At 58.3% G+C, this 23,100-nt stretch overlaps 8 protein-coding genes across 8 annotated transcripts; 6 read left to right on the forward strand and 2 right to left on the reverse strand.

Annotated features, from left to right (window-relative positions):
* Window positions 1-15: 15 nt before the first annotated feature.
* On the reverse strand, window positions 16-2,521 carry HRG_11196 (centromere DNA-binding protein complex CBF3 subunit; the record flags this gene model as incomplete). Its single annotated transcript, XM_044869666.1, has 7 exons — window positions 16-643; window positions 768-902; window positions 1,053-1,373; window positions 1,538-1,875; window positions 1,959-2,096; window positions 2,155-2,307; window positions 2,387-2,521. 7 exons carry the CDS (start codon window positions 2,519-2,521, stop codon window positions 16-18), a joined length of 1,848 nt encoding a protein of 615 aa, XP_044715219.1.
* Window positions 2,522-3,066: 545 nt separating this feature from the next.
* On the forward strand, window positions 3,067-3,651 carry HRG_11197 (fot5 transposase; the record flags this gene model as incomplete). Its single annotated transcript, XM_044869667.1, has 4 exons — window positions 3,067-3,325; window positions 3,371-3,411; window positions 3,463-3,500; window positions 3,582-3,651. 4 exons carry the CDS (start codon window positions 3,067-3,069, stop codon window positions 3,649-3,651), a joined length of 408 nt encoding a protein of 135 aa, XP_044715220.1.
* Window positions 3,652-3,698: 47 nt separating this feature from the next.
* On the forward strand, window positions 3,699-4,457 carry HRG_11198 (DDE superfamily endonuclease domain-containing protein; the record flags this gene model as incomplete). Its single annotated transcript, XM_044869668.1, has 1 exon — window positions 3,699-4,457. The coding sequence occupies one exon, from the start codon at window positions 3,699-3,701 to the stop codon at window positions 4,455-4,457; it is 759 nt and encodes a 252-aa protein (XP_044715221.1).
* A 289-nt stretch (window positions 4,458-4,746) lies between these two features.
* HRG_11199 (centromere DNA-binding protein complex CBF3 subunit) lies at window positions 4,747-7,129 on the forward strand (the record flags this gene model as incomplete). The annotated part of the gene is made up of 8 exons (XM_044869669.1): window positions 4,747-4,881; window positions 4,961-5,147; window positions 5,225-5,431; window positions 5,495-5,720; window positions 5,882-6,198; window positions 6,284-6,484; window positions 6,534-6,675; window positions 6,928-7,129. 8 exons carry the CDS (start codon window positions 4,747-4,749, stop codon window positions 7,127-7,129), a joined length of 1,617 nt encoding a protein of 538 aa, XP_044715222.1.
* A 2,057-nt stretch (window positions 7,130-9,186) lies between these two features.
* HRG_11200 (uncharacterized protein) lies at window positions 9,187-9,816 on the forward strand (the record flags this gene model as incomplete). The annotated part of the gene is made up of 1 exon (XM_044869670.1): window positions 9,187-9,816. One exon carries the CDS (start codon window positions 9,187-9,189, stop codon window positions 9,814-9,816), a length of 630 nt encoding a protein of 209 aa, XP_044715223.1.
* Window positions 9,817-10,271: 455 nt separating this feature from the next.
* On the reverse strand, window positions 10,272-13,570 carry HRG_11201 (uncharacterized protein; the record flags this gene model as incomplete). Its single annotated transcript, XM_044869671.1, has 5 exons — window positions 10,272-10,573; window positions 10,655-10,868; window positions 11,015-11,651; window positions 11,747-13,469; window positions 13,552-13,570. 5 exons carry the CDS (start codon window positions 13,568-13,570, stop codon window positions 10,272-10,274), a joined length of 2,895 nt encoding a protein of 964 aa, XP_044715224.1.
* A 1,601-nt stretch (window positions 13,571-15,171) lies between these two features.
* On the forward strand, window positions 15,172-16,221 carry HRG_11202 (cysteine-rich secretory protein family domain-containing protein; the record flags this gene model as incomplete). The annotated part of the gene is made up of 4 exons (XM_044869672.1): window positions 15,172-15,390; window positions 15,550-15,722; window positions 15,789-16,096; window positions 16,154-16,221. 4 exons carry the CDS (start codon window positions 15,172-15,174, stop codon window positions 16,219-16,221), a joined length of 768 nt encoding a protein of 255 aa, XP_044715225.1.
* Window positions 16,222-20,447: 4,226 nt separating this feature from the next.
* Window positions 20,448-22,579, forward strand: HRG_11203 (centromere DNA-binding protein complex CBF3 subunit; the record flags this gene model as incomplete). Its single annotated transcript, XM_044869673.1, has 8 exons — window positions 20,448-20,570; window positions 20,630-20,749; window positions 21,224-21,345; window positions 21,549-21,634; window positions 21,709-21,848; window positions 21,910-21,922; window positions 22,103-22,355; window positions 22,441-22,579. 8 exons carry the CDS (start codon window positions 20,448-20,450, stop codon window positions 22,577-22,579), a joined length of 996 nt encoding a protein of 331 aa, XP_044715226.1.
* Between the last annotated feature and the right edge of the window lie 521 nt (window positions 22,580-23,100).

Consider the following 23,100-nt stretch of genomic DNA (forward strand, 5'->3'; position numbering starts at 1 on the left):
TACGAGGCGGCTGGCTTACGTCGACGAGGGCGGTCCGCTTTCCCAGCCGGGTCCTCCGCCCCGACGGCCCTGACCTCGAGTTGACCTGGTCCCGGCCTGGACCTGGGTCATCGGGCACGGGGTCCCTACCTGTACCCGTATCTGGCCCTGGCCCTGGCCCCGATCCTGGCCCCGCCGTCGGCGCTGTTTGAGCTCGTCGACGAGTCGGTTCAAGCTTCGGCCGGCGCGTAACAGCTCTAGCTCTGCAACGGCCGCCTCCTTGCATTTGCCGGACGCCATACGGGCCAACAGCTCGTCCCAGATCACCTTCCGGCGACAGAACTGCACTCTGACCCCGTTCCCGGCGCCAGCGGCTTCCCACGTCTCTTCCAGCTCCCGTACGGCCTTCTGACCTGCAAACCCTTCCTCCCACTCCTTCCAGACGTCCCCACCGTAAAGACCCTTGCCAGGGCTGTGACGATAGGCATGCCTGGTACCAGAGGCTCTGGGTCGGGGGCCGGGGCCGGAGCTGTATTGAGATTCAAGGTAGGTACTGTTGACGGGGCCGGGGCCGGGGCTGGGGCCAGCGCCTCTCCTGACCCGGCTCCGAAGTAGCCGGTAAAGGTGATAGGACCTTGCCTTGGAGGAGGGCATCGAGGCCGCCCTGAATCCCGTCCAGCCGGGCCTCGCCGGATGGCGAGCCGCTGACTATTCTGTAACAGGGCCTCCCGCGTGCTCTCTATGACGCCGCTTAGTTCCGGCAGCGCGCGTCGTACGAGCAGGCTTACCGGCGCCATAGCCCTACCGCGGTGGACCGCACGGCGACGGCGAACTCGTCCCACTCGGGCCCGCCAAAAGGGCGTAGGCGAAGAACGGTAGCGACGGGTAGCGGAGCTGTAGGACGGCCAGGTCCTGCAGAAGTACTATACGCAGGCGCCGCATAAGCTTAAGGAAGCCGTCAGCGGCTAGGTCGTCGTCGTCGAGACCGCCTTCTGCCCAGCATTGCCGGCGCGCGCGCGCTCAAAGCGGGTTCCCACTCGATCCACGGCCACAGCTGCTTTTGTAAGACGTACGGGGTTCGTGAGCCGCACGCGCGAGGAAGTAGTCCCCGGGAGGCCGAGAAGCCGGCGACGATACGCATGAACTGCCGCGGTAGGTGCGTAAGATATGCCTGGCAGAGCACGCTCTGGTTCCAGCGGCCGGCCTGCGAGATCTGGGCGAGCGACGTGCCATGGGTCTCCGCGTCCTGGGCGCCCACCCTGCGCGGGAGGTGCGTCTTCTTCGACGCGATAAGGCCGGCAGCGCCGAAGATACGCCAGGTCTCTTGTAGCTGCGTCGGGTACGAGAGCCTGCTCGCGGTCCCGCCCGACGAGGACCTTGATCCGATACCAGTCCTGACGGCGCCGGAAGGACGGGGGTTCGCCGGCGACGTGCCAGCGCCAAAAGAAGAGCTGTGCTAGGGCCCCTGCGTACAGAATAAGGGGTCCTTGTGCCGGAGCGCGCCCATAAACTCCTTCCTCGCCGTCTTATTTAGCTTGCCGTCCCGTAAAAGGCTTACCAGGCAACCACAGGGGTCGGGCCTCCGAAGGCGGATAGTCGAGTAGGGATAGGTCTGCAAGCTCCATCTTGCGGCGGTTCTCCCCGTAAGAGGTAGTAGTGGCCGAAGAGGAGGTCGACTCGCGTACGGAGGTTTTGCGGCGTATACGCGGCGCCAGTGAGAAGGAGATCCTGGATCCGAAGCCATTCATCGGGGAGGTAGCCGGCCTGGATCCCGTCGCTTCCGCGGTCTTTAAAGGAGGCGCGGTCGTGCTTCCCCCGCTGGCGGCCCCGTTGCTCAAGGAATCCTCGTACGGCGGCGCCCCGGGGATTCTCCGTATTCGCGTTGCCGTGAGCCACCTGGAGCCTCCATAGCTCGATAACGGCCGCGATATAGGCGTCGATAGTGCCCTCGTAAGCAAAGACCCTTCGGTAAGGTCTACTGCAGCCGTCGCGAGGCCTGTGGGTGGCACGTAGCCCTCGCGGTCGTCAGCGAGCAGCTCGGCGGCCTCGGCCAGGGGGACCTCCAAAGCTTCGGCCAGGCTTTCGGCCTCTGCCATGGCCGCGGCCTCGAGCTGCTCCTGTTCGCGCTGTTGCCGTACCTGTACGGCCTCGCCGTTGCCGTTGCCCTAATCTTACCCGCGCGCGCGGCTTCTTCTGCGGCGGCACAACGCGTCGTAACAGGATATCCTCTTTGAGCCACGCCGCCAGCTTGTCCGGCGTTACGAGCTCGCCGTCGGGCCAGCTATAGAGCGAGCCGTCTGCTGCAGCCCGAGGCGTATGGCACCAGGCCTATACGCATTTGTCTGTTAGCCGCCTAGGGGGCCGTACGTGACAGGGATCGAAGTGGAGGACCGGCCGGGGGACGCGCCTTCCACTCCCGCTGCTTCGCCGCGTAACTCCGCGTCGTGTTCGCCGGCTGTTCGTCCTTCTTCGCCTGGATGCCCGCCCTCCGGGCGGCACGGGCGCGCTCGTCAGCTGCCGTGTACGAGTCGTCCGCGGCCATCTCGGTCGATCGGGCAACCTTCCTACGGGCGAATGTCTGGGCTCGGTTGGCCGGAAACCCGATAAGTCGGGTGGGAACTTATCAAATGCACTTATCAGGCGTCCTGCACACGATTTCACGGGCGGCGTTTTGCGGGCGATAAGTGGTCACGTGGTCTAAGTGAATTACGACGCAATTGCGGGCACCACCGATAAGCGAGTGGCGCGAACAAGCGAGTGGCGCAGGGGACCGCGACCACGCGACTGCCCCCGTTCAAACCCGCGTTTCTCTACCACAAAAAAATGGGATCGGGAACCCAAGAGAGTCGATTGATTCTAGCCATTCGGGCTATCCAAAATGATCCAAATCTCAAGGTCCGTGCTTCAGCTAGAATCTACAGCGTCCCGGAAACGACGCTTCGTCGCCGACTCAGCGGCCGGCCCTCACGACGCGATACCGCGCCCAAATCACGGAATTTGACCGACCTTGAGGAAACTACAATTGTTCAATATGCCTTGGACCTAGATGCGCGATCGTTCCCTCCCCGGCTTTGTGGAGTGGAAGACATGGCCAATCGACTGCTCGCCGAGCGCGACGCGCCTAGCGTCGGGAAGCGCTGGGCCTCCAACTTCGTAAAGCGACAACCGCAGCTCCGGACGCGCTTCTTTCGCAGATACGACTACAAAAGGGCTCGGTGTGAAGATCCGGAGATCATCCGTGGCTGGTTTGCCCTTGTACGCAACACAATCGCGAAGTACGGCGTCGCGGAGTCGGATATCTACAACTTCGACGAGACCGGCTTTATGATGGGCATCATCTCGACAGGCATGGTCGTCACAAGTGCAGACAGGCCTTCAAACACGAAATTAGCGCAGCCTGGAAATCGGGAATGGGTTACCGTGATCCAGGGTGTCAATTCCCAAGGCTGGACTATCCCACCGTTCATCATTGTTTCGGGCAAGTGCCACCTCTCGACCTGGTACGAGGACAGCGATATACCGCGAGACTGGGTGATCTCCACGTCTGATAACGGTTGGACCACAAATGAGAGAGGCCTGGAATGGATTCGACATTTTGACAGGCACACCAAACCGCGCTCTTCGGGCAACTATCGCCTCCTCATCCTTGACGGCCATGAGAGTCACCACTGACGGACTTCGAGCTCTACTGCAAGGGGAACAACATCGTCACGCTCTGTATGCCTCCTCATTCTTCTCATATACTCCAGCCTCTGGACGTTGGATGTTTTGGCCCGCTCAAGCAAGCGTATGGCCGGCAAATCGAGAAGAAGATGAGGGCCGGTACAAGCCACATCACCAAAGAGGACTTCTTTCCCGCGTTTTTCGCGGCATTCCAGGAGGCAATGACAGAAAAGAACATCCAGTCAAGTTTTCGAGGGGCAGGAATTGCTCCGCTTGACCCTGACGCTGTGATTTCCCGCCTGGATGTGAAGCCACGGACGCCGACACCCTCGGAAGAGGGTCACGGAAGACCCGAACCCTGGGTTTCTAAGACGCCAAACAACCCGACTGAAGCGAGCTCCCAGACGGATTTTATCAAGGGGCGAATCTCTCGTCATCAGAATAGCTCGCCGACATCTATTTATGAAGCTGTCGACCGGCTTTCGAAGGGGGCGCGGGGAATCATGCATCAGATTGCCCTGCTTAAGTCTGAAAACCGGATCCTTCGAGAGGAGAATGAGATACTCAGCCGGCGTCGAAAGGCCAAAAAGTCGCGTCTCCGAAAGGGAGGGAGCATGACACTATCCGAGGGACAGGATCTGCAGGCTCAGAACGAGATGGATGCGCAGTTGAGGCAGGAAATGAGGCAAAATGGCGGTCGCAAGTCGAGGAGAGTAGTGAAGGAACAGCGCTGTGGCGTCTGTGGCAAGACAGGACATAACGCACGAAATTGTGAGATAGTAGTGGAAATGTCTGAGGAAGACGACTCCGATTGATTTCAATTGATTCCAGGTGTTTTGGTTGATTTATTGGGGATGAGAGTCGCCTAGTTACCATGTGGCGCGCCACTCGCTTGTTCGCGCCACTCGCTTATCGGTGGTGCCCGCAATTGCGTCGTAATTCACTTAGACCACGTGACCACTTATCGCCCGCAAAACGCCGCCCGTGAAATCGTGTGCAGGACGCCTGATAAGTGCATTTGATAAGTTCCCACCCGACTTATCGGGTTTCCGGCCAACCGAGCCCAGACATTCGCCCCGTAGGAAGGTTGCCCGATCGACCGAGATGGCCGCGGACGACTCGTACACGGCAGCTGACGAGCGCGCCCGTGCCGCCCGGAGGGCGGGCATCCAGGCGAAGAAGGACGAACAGCCGGCGAACACGACGCGGAGTTACGCGGCGAAGCAGCGGGAGTGGAAGGCGCGTCCCCCGGCCGGTCCTCCACTTCGATCCCTGTCACGTACGGCCCCCTAGGCGGCTAACAGACAAATGCGTATAGGCCTGGTGCCATACGCCTCGGGCTGCAGCAGACGGCTCGCTCTATAGCTGGCCCGACGGCGAGCTCGTAACGCCGGACAAGCTGGCGGCGTGGCTCAAAGAGGATATCCTGTTACGACGCGTTGTGCCGCCGCAGAAGAAGAAGCCGCGCGCGGGGAAGGGGAAACGGCAACGGCGAGGCCGTACAGGTACGGCAACAGCGCGAACAGGAGCAGCTCGAGGCCGCGGCCATGGCAGAGGCCGAAAGCCTGGCCGAAGCTTTGAGGTCCCCTGGCCGAGGCCGCCGAGCTGCTCGCTGACGACCGCGAGGGCTACGTGCCACCCACAGGCCTCGCGACGGCTGCAGTAGACCTTACCGAAGGGTCTTTGCTTACGAGGGGCACTATCGACGCCTATATCGCGGCCGTTATCGAGCCATGGAGGCTCCAGGTGGCTCACGGCAACGCGAATACGGAGAATCCCGGGCGCCGCCGTACGAGGATTCCTTGAGCAACGGGGCCGCCAGCGGGGAAGCACGACCGCGCCTCCTTTAAAGACCGCGGAAGCGACGGGATCCAGGCCGGCTACCTCCCGATGAATGGCTTCGGATCCAGGATCTCCTTCACTGGCGCCGCGTATACGCCGCAAAACCTCCGTACGCGAGTCGACCTCCTCTTCGGCCACTACTACCTCTTACGGGGAGAACCGCCGCAAGATGGAGCTTGCAGACCTATCCCTACTCGACTATCCGCCTTCGGAGGCCCGACCCCTGTGGTTGCCTGGTAAGCCTTTACGGGACGGCAAGCTAAATAAGACGGCGAGGAAGGAGTTTATGGGCGCGCTCCGGCACAAGGACCCCTTATTCTGTACGCAAGGGCCCTAGCACAGCTCTTCTTTGGCGCTGGCACGTCGCCGGCGAACCCCGTCCTTCCGGCGCCGTCAGGACTGGTATCGGATCAAGGTCCTCGTCGGGCGGGACCGCGAGCAGGAGCTCGTACCCGACGCAGCTACAAGAGACCTGGCGTATCTTCGGCGCTGCCGGCCTTATCGCGTCGAAGAAGACGCACCTCCCGCGCAGGGTGGGCGCCCAGGACGCGGAGACCCATGGCACGTCGCTCGCCCAGATCTCGCAGGCCGGCCGCTGGAACCAGAGCGTGCTCTGCCAGGCATATCTTACGCACCTACCGCGGCAGTTCATGCGTATCGTCGCCGGCTTCTCGGCCTCCCGGGGACTACTCGCGCGTGCGGCTCACGAACCCCGTACGTCTTACAAAAGCAGCTGTGGCCGTGGATCGAGGAGTGGGAACCCGCTTTGAGGCGCGCGCGCGCCGGCAATGCTGGGCAGAAGGCGGTCTCGACGACGACGACCCAGCCGCTGACGGCTTCCTGCTTATGCGGCGCCTGCGTATAGTACTTCTGCAGGACCTGGCCGTCCCACAGCTCCGCTACCCGTCGCTACCGTTCTTCGCCTACGCCCTTTGGCGGGCCCGAGTGGGACGAGTTCGCCGTCGCCGTGCGGTCCACCGCGGTAGGGGCTATGGAGCCGGTAAGCCTGCTCGTACGACGCGCGCTGCCGGAACTAAGCGGCGTCATAGAGAGCACGCGGGAGGCCCTGTTACAGAATAGTCAGCGGCTCGCCATCCGGCTTGAGGCCCGGCTGGACGGGATTCAGGGCGGCCTCGATGCCCTCCTCCAAGGCAAGGTCCCTATCACCTTTACCGGCTACTTCGGAGCCGGGTCAGCAGAGGCGCTGGCCCCAGCCCCGGCCCCGGCCCCGTCAACAGTACCTACCTTGAATCTCAATACAGCCTGGCCCGGCCCCGGCCCCGCCCCAGAGCCTCTGGTACCAGGCATGCCTATCGTCACAGCCCTGGCAAGGGTCTTTACGGTGGGGACGTCTGGAAGGAGTGGAGGAAGGGTTTGCAGGTCAGAAGGCCGTACGGGAGCTGGAAGAGACGTGGGAAGCGCTGGCGCCGGGAACGGGGTCAGAGTGCAGTTCTGTCGCCGGAAGGTGATCTGGGACGAGCTGTTGGCCCGTATGGCGTCCGGCAAATGCAAGGAGGCGGCCGTTGCAGAGCTAGAGCTGTTACGCGCCGGCCGAAGCTTGAACCGACTCGTCGACGAGCTCAAACAGCGCCGACGGCGGGGCCAGGATCGGGGCCAGGCCAGGGCCAGATACGGGTACAGGTAGGGACCCCCGTGCCCGATGACCCAGGTCCAGGCCCGGGACCAGGTCCAACTCGAGGTCAGGGCCGTCGGGGGCGGAGGACCCGGCTGGGAAAGCGGACCGCCCCTCGTCGACGTAAGCCAGCCGCCTCGTAGAGTCTTTATACATATTTATATCCATGTAACTAGACATATTTTTGAGGATCAAAGGGCCGTAGGATCAGTGCATTACTATCTCGCAGTTCGTGCGCGGCGCCGGGCACTTATCAGATGGTAGATATGTAATCGCATACGATTTCCCGAAATTACTCCGCAAATCGACCCCACGATAAGTCCTGCTTATCGGTGCGCTGTCGCATTGCATCCGGCGAATAAGTTTGCTTACTTCGAACTTGAGTGGAGTCACAACAAGCAGTGGATCAGTGAGGCAAAGAGCGTGGTTCAAGAAGTTTTCGCAGAATACGAAGACGCATACATGGAAGCGGACGCTGCGGACCATGAGGAGGCTTCGTCGCTGGCCCTAGGAGAAGTCGTCGCTGATAAGGCTGGCGATGATCTCGTCGCCCTTGACCCACTCCAGGAAGCTCGCAAACGCCGACAGATGCTGGCTGAGCTTGCGGCGTCCGGCAAGGGAAGGAGGAAAAGAGCGAGACTAACTTCTGAGCTCGACGAGTTTATGGCTAGGAATAACAAGGCTGATTCGGAAGTCGAAGATCCCTTGCAATGGTGGATCTGTCATGCGGCAGACTACCCAGTTCTGTCGCAAATGGCTTTCGACTTGTTCACTTGTCCAGCAATGAGTGCTGAATGTGAGCGGGTTTTCTCTCAGACCAAAAAGGTCATCACGGATGAGCGGAATCGCCTCAGCTCCAACACCGTGGCAGCTATCGAATGCCAAAAGCACCTACTTCGATCTGGCATGCTATCGTAGTCATGCTCGAGGAGCACTTTTTTTCCCCTCGTCCCAAGGTCACAGGCGGACAAGATATAGAGATCACTCAAGCAAATCGGCTCCCGGAGTCAAGTAATGTCAACCAACCAAGTAAAGCACAGCCATTTCTTCGAGTAAACCAAGTCGAGTAAACGGATCCTTCAACCAAGTCAAGTAAGGGTGTCATTTTCTGCTTTACTTGGTTGATGGACACACTGGGCCTTCCCAGATGGCGAAAACCCGGACTACGAGGATAGGTCTAAGTCACGGGTCGATAAGCCGAAATCGTTCGGAGGCAATCGGGACGAATTCGAACCCTTTCTTGTTCGCCTACGTGATAAATTCCGGGAGGACCGACGCACCTTCCGCTCCGAGACGAGCCGCATGGCGTTACTCTACAGCCTACTGGAATCGAAGGCCCTTCGGGTCATCGAGACCCGATACTCGTCAGAAACTCGCCCTTTTTCCTGCCTCGCCGAGATGATCCAAGTCTTAGAGTCCACCTTCGGTGACCCTAATGAGATCACCACCGCCGCCGACCAGCTGGCTCAGCTGGGGTTCAAGCTCAACGGTAATGTGGATATCCACGACTTCATCGCCGAATTTGACGCTCTCGCCGCCAAGTCTCAGTCCCCGCCTGCCCAGATGAAGAATACGCTATGGCGCCACATCACTGCCGACCTCGATGCCAGCCTCCTCTCCACCGCCCGTAACCCTGCGATTACGTACGAAATGTTCTGTGAGCAGCTTAAGGACTGCGTGTATAGTAAACAGCGGAACTACCAGAGGCGGCAGGAGAAAAAGGCCAAGACGACACCCTCCAGCTCTACCAACAAGAACTGCCCACGACACCGATCTAGCGGATCTGACCGACCTAGCCAACCCGCAGTCACATCTAATAGCGCAAAACGGGCCCTTACGGACGCCGAGAAGCGCGTACACTGGGACGCCAACACCTGCTTCGTGTGTGGGAAGATGGGGCATAAGTCTATCGAGTGCCCCAATAAGATCAACAGGATTCGTGGCGCCGACACCGATAGCAGCGACAGCAACGATGACCACTCGGGAAAAGAGTAGGACCATCACAAGTCTCCTTGATGGTCCCGAAGGTAGTAGAGAGAAGCAATAGCAGTAGGAAATCGTTTGCTATAATGTCCCAGATCCAAATTGGTGGCATTAGCATCCCTGCTCTCGCCCTCTGTGATACCGGAGCCGACGCCCGCCTCCTCGTCAGTCCTCTTGTCGCTAAGCGAGCCTCTGAGCAGCTTGATGCCAAGATCTTCCCCTTGAGAAAGGAAATCCCGCTAGAAGACTACCGTGGCCGAAAGGCTGGGTCAATAAAGCAAAAGATGGTCGCCACGTTCGAAATCGACGGCCGCCTCTTCCTTAACCAGACATTTCACATCACCGAAAGCGGTCACGACGTCTTTGTTGGTCTAAAATGGCTTGGCGAGCAGAATGTCCTTCTCGACTGCGCCGCCAGGGAAATCGTCTGGCCCGACAACCTCCCCGCCCTCCCCTTCTGGACTTGCACCAGCATTCAACCGGCCACATCAGTGATCTGCGCGTCGAGGACCGGACGACGCGGCGGCGCGAGGGGCGCCGCGGTGGTGTCGGCAAGTTGTTCACGCCCCCGACCCCATGCAGCAGCGGCCGGGCATGTCCACAATGCTTCCTTGTTCAGTGAGACCCGAATGCGCAGGCCGCAGCGATGGACTGCAGCGCCGACCAAGGCTGAAATGCACGTCGCCACGGCTCCACAACAGGACGACGGAGCTTGAACTGGCAGGAGAATATTGGACAATCGCGGCTTCGGGCCGTCGTCTGCTTGGGCCACTAATGATCCGTTCCCAGGGTAGCTTCCTGAAGAACTAGACGTGAGGCCTGTTGTTGTTCCCTTGGGGGGTCGCACCCACTGGACCTCACGCGGGGCCTAGCCGTGTGTGTACGCTGGAAGGAAACCGTCTTGCGGTGATGGCGGGCATTGTCTCCCATGAAGTCGAGGTTCTGAAGCTCCTTATCATTTTTCATTGTTCAGATGCTGCCTGTCGCTCTGCATGCGTATGGTGTCACTCTATTCGGAAAACAGCTGCCCAATTTCACCGCCCATCTTCCCCAACACCTCCAGCGCGCTCTGGAGCATCGCCTTCCCCGTCTCGCCATTTACTTCGCATATTTTTCTCCTCGTCCGCTCGTTCGAGATTGATTTCGGTCGTTGATGTTCGCGTCGCTCGAGTCACTGGTCTCTTCGCCGTCTTTGCTGTTGCATTTTCCAGCGAACGGAGCGTGTCTTGGACTTCCTCTCGGCGTTACTCCACGCGTCTAACGCGTCGGTGGTGATGGGCTGCCAGCCTCCACCCGTCTTGCGCCGCGCAGGGCTCCGCCATCCAGCGTGCCCAAAAAGGCGAGATGGCTCGGGGGCGGCACCGGCACGGCCTTGCGTATCGCTATTTGCCGAGAGGCCGGAGCCCAGCGTGCTGTTGAGCAGATTGACGGCACAAGTATCTAGGGCCTCGATCAGCCCCATCTCCCCTGCACCTGCAAGGTAAAAGCACGCGCAAATACAAAGACGGGAAGAATCGAGGAAGGGAAGGGGGGGGCGCGCTTTATCACTCATACAAATCTGTTCGTCGAGGAAAATCTGGCAATGATCTTTGAGCTCGCGAGGCAGTTGTTGCCCCCCACGGTACGGACAGGGAGCGGCCTGGACAGAAAGGTTGTATTCCGAAGGGAAGGTGGCGTTGCCTTGGACAACAGAGGCGTGTATGTTGCGGTACTCGCCGTCTTCGATCAGGCCGCGGTCCCAGAGCAACTGAAGCGCGGAGTCGAAGATCTTGCTGTGAATCAGACTTCTCCAGCCTAAGAATCACCCTAGAGCCAAGCTCAGTCAACCCGCCCACTTATTTCGTTTGGCGACTCTTGGACGCCCCCTCCCGAAACCATCAGAGGGTAGCATTTGCCCACGGCTCCGCCGGTTACCAAATATTTGACATCGTCGCTCTCCAGCATGTGGAGGCCCTTTTCAGGGTCGCTCGCCAAGAAGACCTTGGGCCCACTGCCATCGGTAAAGTCGCAGATCGTCGGGTACAGCACGTTGCCATCCACATCCACACCCAGGTAATACGACTTGTCGGGCATGCTCTCGTCAGTGTAGAGCGCCAGGACGATGACGACGCCCGACCGCGTCACCTCGTTGTCAGCCCGCAGTCGCAGACGGGACACGCCGAGCGTGCTCATTGTAGTTGCGTCGTAGTGCATCAGCTTGCGCGCGCCGTCAGAGGCTATCGAGTTGTCTCGGCCGATCGGGAACAGCTCGGAGCAATCGGGGTTGCGCTCGCCCTCGGCGTCGGCGGCGTACAGGTTGCCGTTGCCGCACGACACCACCATGGCTTTGCCTCCTGGGGTGACGAGACGAGCGTAGTTGAACCCATTCACGTCGCTGTATGACGATTCGTTCAAAGGCTCCGGCGCCGAGGTGACGTATTTGGATCCGTGAGCCGGGTACTCCCTCGTCAAGTCGGAGACAGAGTCGGGTGGCAGCGCCAACGGTTCTGACCTCTTTGACTTGGATTCAGTGACGTTAAAGGGTTGTGACGGTCCCTTATAAGCAGGCAAGCTGTATAGAGTCGTGTCAGCGAGATCAAGGACAGATCAAATTCACATCGTGGCGAGTAGGGGGATAAAGCATGGATAGGGGCAGAGGAATCTCACGCGAAGCATTTGCGAACCAGCTCACGATCTCCAGTATCGTGCAGGTTGACTGTTTCTAAATCCACCACGTTGATAAATACCTTGTTGCGCCATGTGATTTGGGTGCTGATGCCGGCGCAGCCGTCTCGCTCCTTGAATCCGGCCGAGAAGGATCCGGTATCCGCCAGGCTCATGGCCGCAGCGGCCTGAGCAGTCGCCTTGATTGAAGGTTCGTAGATAATGGCCACCGTCTTGTGCCACTCGCTGATTGCAAGGCCGCACTCGAGGCCGACGGGCAGCGCCAGGGAGGCCGACAGAATAATCTCTCCCTCGGCCTCCAAGGTGGGCTTGAAGTAGGGCTCCCAGCCGCTCTTCTCGTTCTTGGACGAGTCGACAATGTCGACGACAACGCGGGCTGCTTGCAGGCCCACCTCGGCGCCGGCCAGCAACCTGCCCTTGGCCGCCGCCTCGAGCCCGACGCGCGTGCCGACCGACACTTGCGGGGCGATGGTGACGACGCCGTAGTTGAGGCCCGGCAGGCCCACCCTGAGCAGATCCGTCGAGAGCTCGGACTTGTAGCGGATGTGGGCGTCGACGCCGAGTTTCAGTCCAAAGTGCATGTCCGTGTTGAGCTCGACCCTGCCCTCGGTGATGCCGTGCAGCATGCTCCAGCTCGCCTTGCCGGCGATACTCGCCTTGCCCCTGGCGCCGCAGTCGACGCAAAAGATGTTGAGATACTTGGTCACGTCGCCCTCGGCCTTGGGGGAGCCAAACGACTTGAGCAGGATGGCGTTGCCCCATGGCGAAACGACCGCCTGGGCGCCACTGTCCACGAGCTTGTTGGCCTCCGAATTTTTGTTGCTGGGATCGGGTAGATCCCACGAGAACTCCTTTTTGTAGCCGCCCGAGAAATTGACGGCCTCGGCAACCTTCTCGTAGGCGTCGCTGAAGACTTTCTCGACGGTGTTGACCGCACCAGACCAAGTCGACGACCAAAAGCCCCTCTTCACGAGGAGGTCGCGCTGGTGCCTCCTCGAGAACGCGGCCGTCCTGTTCAAGCCGTGACCAGATGACTGTGGAGCGGCTCCCAAGTCGAGCCCGGGCGCCAGGTCGTTCAAGAGGGCCCTGCTTTTGTCGCCCAGGGGCTCGTAGCCGAGGCCATTGTCGAGGTCCATGTCAAAGTATTCACCCAGGCAGGCTGAGGGAAGGCCGTACTTTGCATCGGACGGCGCGGCACAGGGGGGCCGTCCAGAAGGCTTGCTCGCGCCGGAGCGGGAGCGGGAGCGGGAGCTCGGAGTTGAAGTGGGGCCGGCGTTCCAGCTAAAGTCCGGCCCCGCGCCTTTCTCACGGTCAGACTGTGCGGCGCCGTTGCCGTTCCGGGGGCTCCACCAGCCCCATTCCGTGTCACCGCCCGAGGTGATATCGTCCGGGTGCTTGGACTGGCCACGAGCGACAATTGTGGGGATGCTACTCGAGGCATCCACCTCGAGGCTCGACACGTCGAAGTAGCATCGCTGACCCTTTTCGTAGTCCCCGCATTCCTTGGCGTATGCGATCAAGATCAAACCGTCCTTGGCGGACCAGGTGTTGGATGCGTGCTCAAAGGCTTCTTGGCTGTTGAACGTCACCGCCAAGCTGTCTGCACCAACGCTGCTGACCGACACATGGTCCGAGTGGTCCAGGTTGACAGACTGGCTAATGAAGTAGTAGGAAACAAAGGCAAAGGCGCCAGCCTTGGCAGGGTCTATTTAAACATACCGTTAGAGCCAACGATATACGGACGGCTGTCACGTCAGGAGTGCAGCAACGTTCAAGTGAACACGTACCAGAGTTACCATAGAACATCTGGGAGGCCTTGCCCGGAAGGATAGGCTTGACGTTTTCCGACGGCTTCGTATCAAATGTCCAATGAATGTCGGGCAATAGGGTAGTTTGGGGTCCACCGGTCGTGGGTGACTGGGTCGCTCGTTCCGCCCTGGAGCTGCTTCGATTTTGAGCCGTTGGGGTTGAGGAGATAACGTGCGTCGAGTGCAGCAAGGTTGGTAAGGGATGTCCATGGGCTGCGGACCGGGTGGCTTGTGCGCCTACAGTGCTGCCTCGGTTTTGGTTCGCAGGGGTCAAGGTAGTCAAGGAGACAACAGGCGTCGATTGCACCAAGGTGGTTGAGGGCTGCGCAAGAGTGGCAGACTGGGTTGCATGTGCTCCCACAGAGCTGCTCTGGTTCCGGCCTTCAGCAGGCACAGGGGTAGAGGAGACGAGGGGCCTGCTCGTGTGACAGCCATAGCTGCTGGAGCAGTCCTCGGAGCTGCAAGCCTGCTCGCTTTGCTCAATCGGAATAGGGGAGGAGGTATTGGAATACAGCGGCCCTGAAGCGGAAGCCGGCAGTGCGTGGGCTGCGGCCACTGTGCCGAGGAGGGCCGCACATGCCTTGGGAATGGACGGCATTTTGACGACGGAATCCAATAGAAGAGAAGAATCTTGTGATTCAACAAGTGAAGGGTGGATTCAAATAAAGAAAATAAAGAAAGGGAATGAATGACTTCAGGAGTGGAAGACGGGGTGTCAAAGCTACCCGACTGTCCCGACCAACATCAGTTGCTCTGGCCCGGAAGTAAGCCTCCAATGAGAGCAAAAGTCCAACTGAGTCGCATGAACAATTGGGCCTTATCAACCGCTCAAGCCAGGACATGACATCCGTGCAACTTGAACAGGCCTGGGCCGATGGGTCGACCCAGCAGGCGTCCCCGCACGCACGAGTAATGATGATAGTGGTACGCTATGAGTTCTTGAAACCACATTTCATCCCGTCCTTAATCTACATGACAGAAGCTACGTTTTAGAGGATATTTACGCCCATGCAGGTGGATTCGAGATGACCAGAGTGTACCTGGGATGGGACCAGTCAGAAACGAATCTCGTGGCTCTTTTTCGACTTATGTGGGGAGCCCGGGAGCATCCCACGAATCGGCAATCCAGCCCACTCGCCCGCATACCTGCTGTGGTAATTTACCTGTCCAAGGCAGCTACATCTAGGATTGGGAGCCCAGATTTCGTACAAGCCCATCCCTCCCTCCCACCCGCATCCTCGCGCTATTGAAATGAATCAATCGTGCGGAGCCGAAGGTCTTATGTTTGCCCAACAAGGCCTCGCGCCATACCGACCAGCAATCACTGGACTGACCTGATTGGGGATAAGAGAACTTCATTCCCTCTTCCATTTCCATTGGGGAATTTGTCCAAATCTACAACAGCCACTGCGCTGAATTCCATCTTTTCTTTCCTCGCTGGTTGTCCAACTTTGTTCATTTTCTCTGTTCATCCTTTGCTTGGCCACTTCTTTGGCTATCCACAAGATGCGTTTGATTGCGCAATTTACGCTCCTCCTTACTGTGATGCTGCCACTCATTGTGGCCTTGCCTCTTGACGCGGCGGTGTCCAAACAAAACATGACGTACTGGGACCCTTCCAAGGGCGAGAGTGACATGCACGGGTCCAAGTGGAATGGCTCGCCCCAGGAGGTGGATGCCTCCAAATGGCACAATTTGCCGCACAAACCGACCGTCAAAAGCGGCTCGAAGCCTTCCCCGGGCAGCTCAGCCGACGCACAGCCGGTTGAGCTGGTACCCGTGGCCTTCAGCAACCGGACCAACATTCCGGCTTTAGAAGTCGAGACGGCTCCTCCCACTAAGGCCGGCCTGGCCAATCCTGTTGCTTATCCTCAGGACGGCCATACCAACACTAATTCTCCTCCACTACCTCAAATCAACAAGCCAAGGCCCACCAAACAAGCTCCTCCCCCTCCCAAGCCAACTCCCACTTCGCAGCCCAACTCCGGCTCAAAGCCTCCCACCAACAACTTTGGCGACTACGAGCAGACGATGCTCGAGCAGCACAACGTCCACCGCCGCAACCACTCTGCCTCTGACCTGGCGTGGGACAACACTTTGGCTCAGTACGCCGAGAACATAGCCAACAGCTGCGTCTTCCAGCATGATATGTAAGACAGCATTCTTCAGAAACTTCAGACCTATTGCTCCGGTTGCTAAGACTGACTCGTCGATAGAAAGCAAGGCAGCGGCGGCTACGGCCAAAACCTCGCCTACGCGGGTAGCAGCGGCGGCATTGACGGCATCAAGGTCAAGACTGCTGCTTCCGCTGTTACCATGCAGTGGTATAACGGCGAGATGGCCAATTGGCAGTTCTATGGCCAGGACAAGCCTCCCTCGAGTTCCTCCCTGGGGAAATGGGGTCACTTTACCCAGGTGGTCTGGAAGGATACTACCAAGGTTGGATGCGCCACCGTCAAGTGCGCTGCTGGCACTGTCTCATCCTTCGACTCTTGGTACACTGTCTGCAACTACAACCCTCAAGGTAAGTCCCCTTCCCCTTCGAAATTTGGTTCGATATGTACTGACACGATGATTACAGGCAACTTCGGCGACCAGTACGGCAGCAACGTTCTCAAGCCCGTGGGCGAGAAGATGGTCACCGTCTAGGATGGTCCCCGGTGATATCACAGTGAGAGTCACAAGATGAGAAGCAGGCATAAGATTCGAAGGACTGGATGCTCATTGATTCTCTACCATCGTATCCTCACCTTTGGCTCACACTTGTAGGGGCTACGCCTGTAAGGCGCACACAGCGCTGACTTCAATTCAAGTAAGTCAAGTTCGGGGCTGTAACTTGATTACTTGAAATAAAATCGTCCGCAAACTTGATTAACTTGAATTGAATTGATATACTTGATATACTTGATACCATCTGACACCCCCCTTTCGCTCACACCTCCCTTAGGCTCAGCAAAAATGGCGCCGCCCCATACAAAATTGACCAACTTCACTTACACGGCATCTGTCCAATTTTCAAGATATTGACAAGCTGTTGCCTCTCACATCTACAAGAATGACTAGGCTTCATTTTTATATTATTATTTGGTGGAGCAGAGTGTTGTGGCCTGCGGCACCCTGGCATCGAAAAATTGCAATTCGGACCCTTCATATCCTCCTGCCTTCTTTCGCTTTCCTCTCTCACCAATCTTCTACCACCTCTCACAATGGCTTCAAAATGGCTTCATCTGATCTATAACAAGTGAGTGATGGCTGGGGTAATTTTTTATTTTACGGATAGCGGTCTCTCGCAGCGTCTGGCTACTCAGAAATGGGGAGTCCCCCAGAGGGCTATTTCCAGGAGAATGCAAGGCCAGTGGGCATTAACTGACCGGAACCAGCCTCAATGACACATATACAGAGATCAGGATAGTATATTAGTTGTATGGACTCTTCGTTGAGAGCCTCTGGGCTACGCTCCGTCGCAGAGTCAGACCCGCGCCTTTCCATCTAGCCCGGGAGCGGTTTGGATTCCGAGTGTCTGCTGCTGCTGCTGGATATGTAGGGGGCCAGCAGACGTGGTCGATTTGGATGCCGGAGTGATTAGTTGTCTGATGGACTGCTCGGCCGAGGTATAGACACGATGATGGCGCAATTGCAGGTGAATGACCGTCTATATCTTGGGCCCCGTCTCGCCCGTGCTTCTCCCCGCCAATACCGGGATAGATCTCGATGGGGAAGCTGTCTTTCAGGTAGTTAGATCAGGTCTGAATGATCAGGGAGGATGATCGGGGAGGAATTTATGTATGTGTATGTATGTGTATTTTCCGTCCAGCGGCCGTGAGGCCGCTCAGGTCCCGGTGGGGCACAGGACGTGCTGAGCTAGTAGGCTGTCTACAGTCTCGTCTCGCAAACGTAAACAACCACCATCCAGCATTTCATCGGCTCTGAGGCGCTCCGTGTTGAACCTGGTGCCCGTCAGCGGGTCGTGCAGGCGCGGCGGTGAGATTGCCATTCAGTTTTGGTCTCCAAGGGACCGTTGTCGGAGACTGCAGAGCGCAGCCTCAGTTGGCCCGGCCGGGCAAAGGGTGTTGCAGCACCCTCTGCCTGGCCGAATCCGGGGGGGATTTGAACAAAGGAAAGAGGTGAGGGAAAGGTGTGATGCAGCCGCCTAGTGGCGAGGGCAAGCCCATTCAAAGAAGGAGGACGCCTTCGCCAGCTTGACGAACCTGTCGAAGTCTCTGCCTATTGCGCGATTGACTGCTGCATTCGGTGAGGGCGTCAGCCTCATCCGATGCCGCGGCTCGATCTTTCGGCAATAAAAGACATGGTTTGGCTCTTTCGTCGGCCACATGAGCACGTCAGTCGCGTATCGTCGTGGTTGAACCTCTCGTGGTAGTCGGCAAAGTCCCCGTGACGGGTTCTGGCTGCAAGCAGGTGGTGGAGAAGCGGTCGGGGGAGTTTGAGCTCCAGGGGGCAGCCGGTCGTCGGCTTAGGTGCAGTGGCTTGTACTGTTCGGGTGCGGAGGCTTCCCACCAGGCTTTAAATGCACTTTTAGGCTGCTGCCTAGCAGCCCTGCGCAGATATGCCAGTGTTGGGATAGCGCCTGCGGGCTCGGGTTGAGAGGTTCCTGCCTTTGCTAAGGCATCGGCCTGCTCGTTGCCGGGGATGTTGGTGTGGCCGGGGGTCCAGCGGACCTCCGTGACACCGTGTGCTGTGGCCAGAGCCTGGAATTCGAGGAAGACATCCTGGGAGGAGTCTGCCGGCATGCCTCTGAGGCATGTTGCCGCCGCGATGTTGTCGAGACAAACGACTATTCTCTGCGGTCGTGGAGGCTTAGGCAGCGCGCAGGCCCTCGAGCGCGCCTTTCGCTTCCGCATCAAAAACCTCAGCCGGCCCAAGTCGGCCGCAGCCACTTAGCACGGTTTGCCCATCCATATGGATGGCATAGCCATAACCGACGGCTGCTTCCGAGGAGAGCGATCCGTCTGAGTAGACGACCAGAGTGTGCGGTGGTACTGACCGGAGCCAACTGCGGAAATCCGCTGCTGACTGGTCTTTCGTGGCGGTTTGCAGAGGCAGCGCTTGATCGTCGCCGAAGCGGCGAGGGAGGAGAATTGAACGCCTGCTGCAAGGCAGCAGCTGGTCGCTGCGTCGAAGTCGGGACCGGAAGCCTTCTCGCGGCATCTGGTACTTCAGTTTGATCGACCTGTGGATGGCAGGGGGCTTCTCCCAGTAGTCGCCATTGATGAGGGGTCGCTTGTCCCTTGCGCAGGAGACCGCAACGTCGAGATAGGATATCATGGAAACCGGGAACCGACGTAATGGAGCCGAATCGCTTTCGCCGAGTCTATATACGTTGTGGCTTCTCGAAGAGGAGGTACGACTGGCTCTGCACCTACTTTGCCACAATCTGTTTCCCTACTCCCATATGTTGGGATCGATTCGCACACCACACTAGGAAACGGACTTAGGTAGTTTCTCAGCGTCGCCTAGGCCTTGGAAGCTCCGGAGTGCTCCACGTGATGTAATGCACACTTTTGAATGGGACCTCAAGTCGTGTTCATCAATGTATGCCTGTGAGCATCCCGCCACTAGACATACATAGTATCGACCGCAATCGGGCTGTTGTTGCTCCATGATAGATGGCGCTACTGCATATGGGAATTCCGACCTCTGCTGCTCTTGTGTCACTCCGGATGCAAAGGCTTCTTGCTGTTTGTTGTAAATGCAGGGATTCTGGTCGGCTCACTGCCTTCACCCTGGCCCGACAATTTGCAGTCATATTCAAGGGCAGTGACGAGGAGTCCTTCCGCGTAGTCGGCCAAGTCAAAGGCTCGCTCATCCTCAGTACGAGGGCTAGCTTCATCGGCCATTGATGAGAACCAGTGCAGGAGACGGCTGAGATGGTGTAGTTAAGAGATTCAAGACTGGCGAAGGGTTGACGTGGGTGACATGGACTAGGCAGCCTGAGTCGGAGACAGGCTTGGACTTTATAGTGCCTGGTCTTTCACCACAAGGCTGGAGTCTGAGGCAAACAGTATAGCCAACACGTATCTTAAGGGGGGAGATGGCCGACGTGGGAATGCTAATCATGTTTGGTGGGAGCCGGCAGGCACACCATGCGTGCCGCCCGTGCGGATGTCACTTGACTCCGAATGCTTACTGGCTGCAGCACCATGGAGGCTTTACACCGGATCAATGTGCAGCGGGCCAGCAATTGTTGTCAGAGACTTGTGTTCGTTTCGTGTCACTCTTGACTGCTCGTCCGACCTTGCACCTGGGCGGGATTTGCTTCTACAAGTCATCGACATCTATTCTCTTATCAAAAAGAACAGTCAGCTCAATGTTTGCTACATGCCACTATAAAATTTTGAACTCGTTTGAGCCCTTTCGACGACTGCGCGGTTTCTGGCAGTAGTTCCAGTTCCTCATGGCGCTGACCTTGCTCAAGTTGACGATGGTGCTGGCCATGTCATCAAACATCGCCAGATCCCCAACTCTCTCCGCCACTGCATCTTGCATACGTTCACCATAGTGGTTCAATATAATGTGTGGTTCAGTCCAAGCAACTCCAAAATCAACAAGCTTCCCATCTCTATAGTTACCTTCCTTGGTGTCACAGGTCCCGGGGCCGGCTGACCGGTCATCCGGTAATCGGATTACCGCCCCGCCCCATGCAAAACCATGTCGTTTTCGAAGGCCCGGCCCTGCGGGGCTGGCGTTTTCTTAGTCGGATTACCGCCATCGGACGGCAAAATCGAAGGTCCACGCCCGGGGCCCTGCGCGAGACCTTCGATTTCGGTCTCGCTCACGCGCGTTGCGCTCCACCTCCTCCTCCCACCTCCTCCACCACCTCCTCCATTGCCACCGTCGCGACGGCGACCGCCTGCACCATGTCAAACGCGATAGAGGATCCCCGGGTCAGGGCGGCCATTGAGCACTACCTGTTAGATCTGGAGAACACCCAGCCGAAGAATACGAAGCGAAATTATCGTCCCAAGCAGGAAGAATGGAAGGCAAGCCGCATGCGCGCCCTGCAATCTTCATGTAGATCCATGCATTGACTGCCTCACAGGAGTGGTGTCAAGCCAACTGGCCTGCGATCCCGGACGTTTGGCCGGCCTCGGTACCACAGGGCCAACAGCTACCGGGAGACCTGGTCGATGAAGGAAAGCTCTTGCTCTTCATGAAGGAGGTAGTGGCATCACGTCCTCCAAAGAAAGGAAAGAGGGTCGCCGATGAAAGAAAACGACACCTCGAGGCTCAGGAAGCCAAGAGGGCCGTGAAAGACGCAGAGCACCATCAGGTAACAGATGTTGATCACGGGATGTGGTCGTCGGACTGAGCCAGCCCATCATACTAACACCCAGCTTCCCCCAGCAGATACCATCGTTGTAGGCGGCGGAGGTAGCGAATACGAGTCAGACTCCGACTTGGAGTTGTATGAGTCCACGCTCAAACTACAGTATAATACTGTACGGGGCTACGTCTCGGCCATACAGAAGCTTTACGACGAGCAGAAGAGCCGGGGAGTCAATCCTGCGGCCCGGCCATAGTGGCACTGAAGGCGCTCAAACGCAGCATTCTTGCAACGACTTGGAGCCGGAAGAGGAAGGAATACATGGACAGGGGAGTTGGAACTCTGAGAGATGTGTATGCGCCGGCGCAGATACCCGACCACACCAACGTGGCATGGTCCGAGAGAGAGATCGCCTGCGCCCTGAGGACGCAGGTGGACTTTCTGCTCGGGAACCACATGCTGCTGCGGTCCGGCAACCGCCTGCCGATGGAGTTGGCAGACTGCTTTCCCTGACTTACCCAACGAGGGCTTCAAGGCCCAGGGTATACCACAAAGGCGCTGGTTGTCGTGATGAACTGTGGGAAGACCAACCAGCACGGCCGCATGGAGTATGGATCTGCTTTGCGGCATCGAGATCCGCGATCTTGTCTCATCGGCGCCCTCGCGTTCTGGCTTTTCTGGCGCTGGCAGGTAGAAAAGGCGGAAAGGTTTCCGTCTTCCAAAGAAGCGAAGACTGGTATGAAACGAAGGTGCTCCGCCGATCGGCGAAGGAGCCTCAAGGTAAGCGTGATGGCATTCACCGGAATCCCATAACTCAGAGGGTGCATCGACCCTTTCACTCACCGAATATACAGCTCCGTTGTCGGGCCAGACTGCCCGAGAATGGACGTCCAGGTTCTACAAGAAGGCCGGCATCAAGGTCTCCAAGGTCAGCCACGCGCCTAGAGTGGCGGCGACGCAAAACGCCGACATGGCCGGAGTGGATGAAGGCCAGGCATGTCATCTGCCCTAGGCAAGCCGCCAACCCCTGGCCTGGGCTGACCTGAACTATACAGATCCGCCGAGCCGGTCGTTGGAATAACGGAGACCAAATGACCGGCTGCTATCTGACTTCCTGCCTTCGAATTCATGAGGGCCGTGGCCGACTTTGACCCTGAATGGTCGGGGTCTTATTTCGTGCCCTGGCCACCGTGAGGCCGCCTGTGGTGCTACTCGTGCAGGTCTGGCCTCAACTCGACAAATGGAAAGAGCTGGAGCAGAACATGGCCGCCGGCGCCTTCTTGGAACTCCTGGAGTGGCTTCGAGAGGTGCTCCTGCAGGACGCTGTCTTCCTTCGCGAGTCCTACCCCGACCATCCTATCTTTCAGGATCCGGTCTTCTCTTGCCCCGAGTTTGAAGCGTTCGCCAGCAAAGTTCAAGACACATGCACACGGGACCACGAAGACAGCCATACCACGGTCATTCAAAAGCGATCCCGGTGGTTGCGGAGAAGCTGCGCACAGTACTGACTCAACAGGTCGCAGCCGAGCAGTTAGCTGAGCGAAGACATCTAGACCTTTGGGGCTTCTTCCGATCTATGCACAAAGTTGGATGAGTTTGCGCAGGCCACCTACACCGTCACCTTCAGCCCCGGCCAAGGTGCTGCAGGTCAACATGCGGAGATCGCGGGAGCTCATCAACAGAGGCGCCGCGCTCCACGAGAGACGGTCCTCAGGTCCGAGATAGGCCCTTCGCAAGCGGGCGGTCCGACATACGCTCCGCTCTCAGAGCAGCAGCAGGGAATGGTGCAAGCGGGCCAGCCCCCAGGAAGAGCGCATGGCGAGCCGCCTGGGCCGCGCGAACCTCCGAGCTTCAAGCTCCCCGTTCTGTCAAATCTGTACAGGAGCTGCTGCGTCTCTGGCGGCAGGGCTGGGGCGAAATGCCTTCTGTGGATTCTCTTGAGCGAGACTGGGGTGCTCGATGGCGGCCATCTGCAGAGAAGAATTACTTTTCCACGCGCAAGATCATCGTCGATGAGGTTCGGAGGCGGGCCCAGTCGGACGGCTTAACTGAAGATATCGTGGCGAGGCAAATGGACGAAGAACGTGGACCCAGCTCTTGGATAAGTTGTTCAAGGCCATCCGAAAGGACAGGCAAGGCGAAAAGGGACACAAACGTGCGTCGGGGCAATTCAACGTCGGTGGTAGCGAAAAGTCGATGGCGCAGTGATTTTGAACACCCGTCTGATAGAATGACGAGGACCTTGG

Source organism: Hirsutella rhossiliensis (assembly GCF_020360975.1).
Source record: "Hirsutella rhossiliensis strain HR02 chromosome Unknown scaffold00019, whole genome shotgun sequence".
NCBI classification, from domain to species: Eukaryota; Fungi; Ascomycota; class Sordariomycetes; order Hypocreales; family Ophiocordycipitaceae; genus Hirsutella; species Hirsutella rhossiliensis.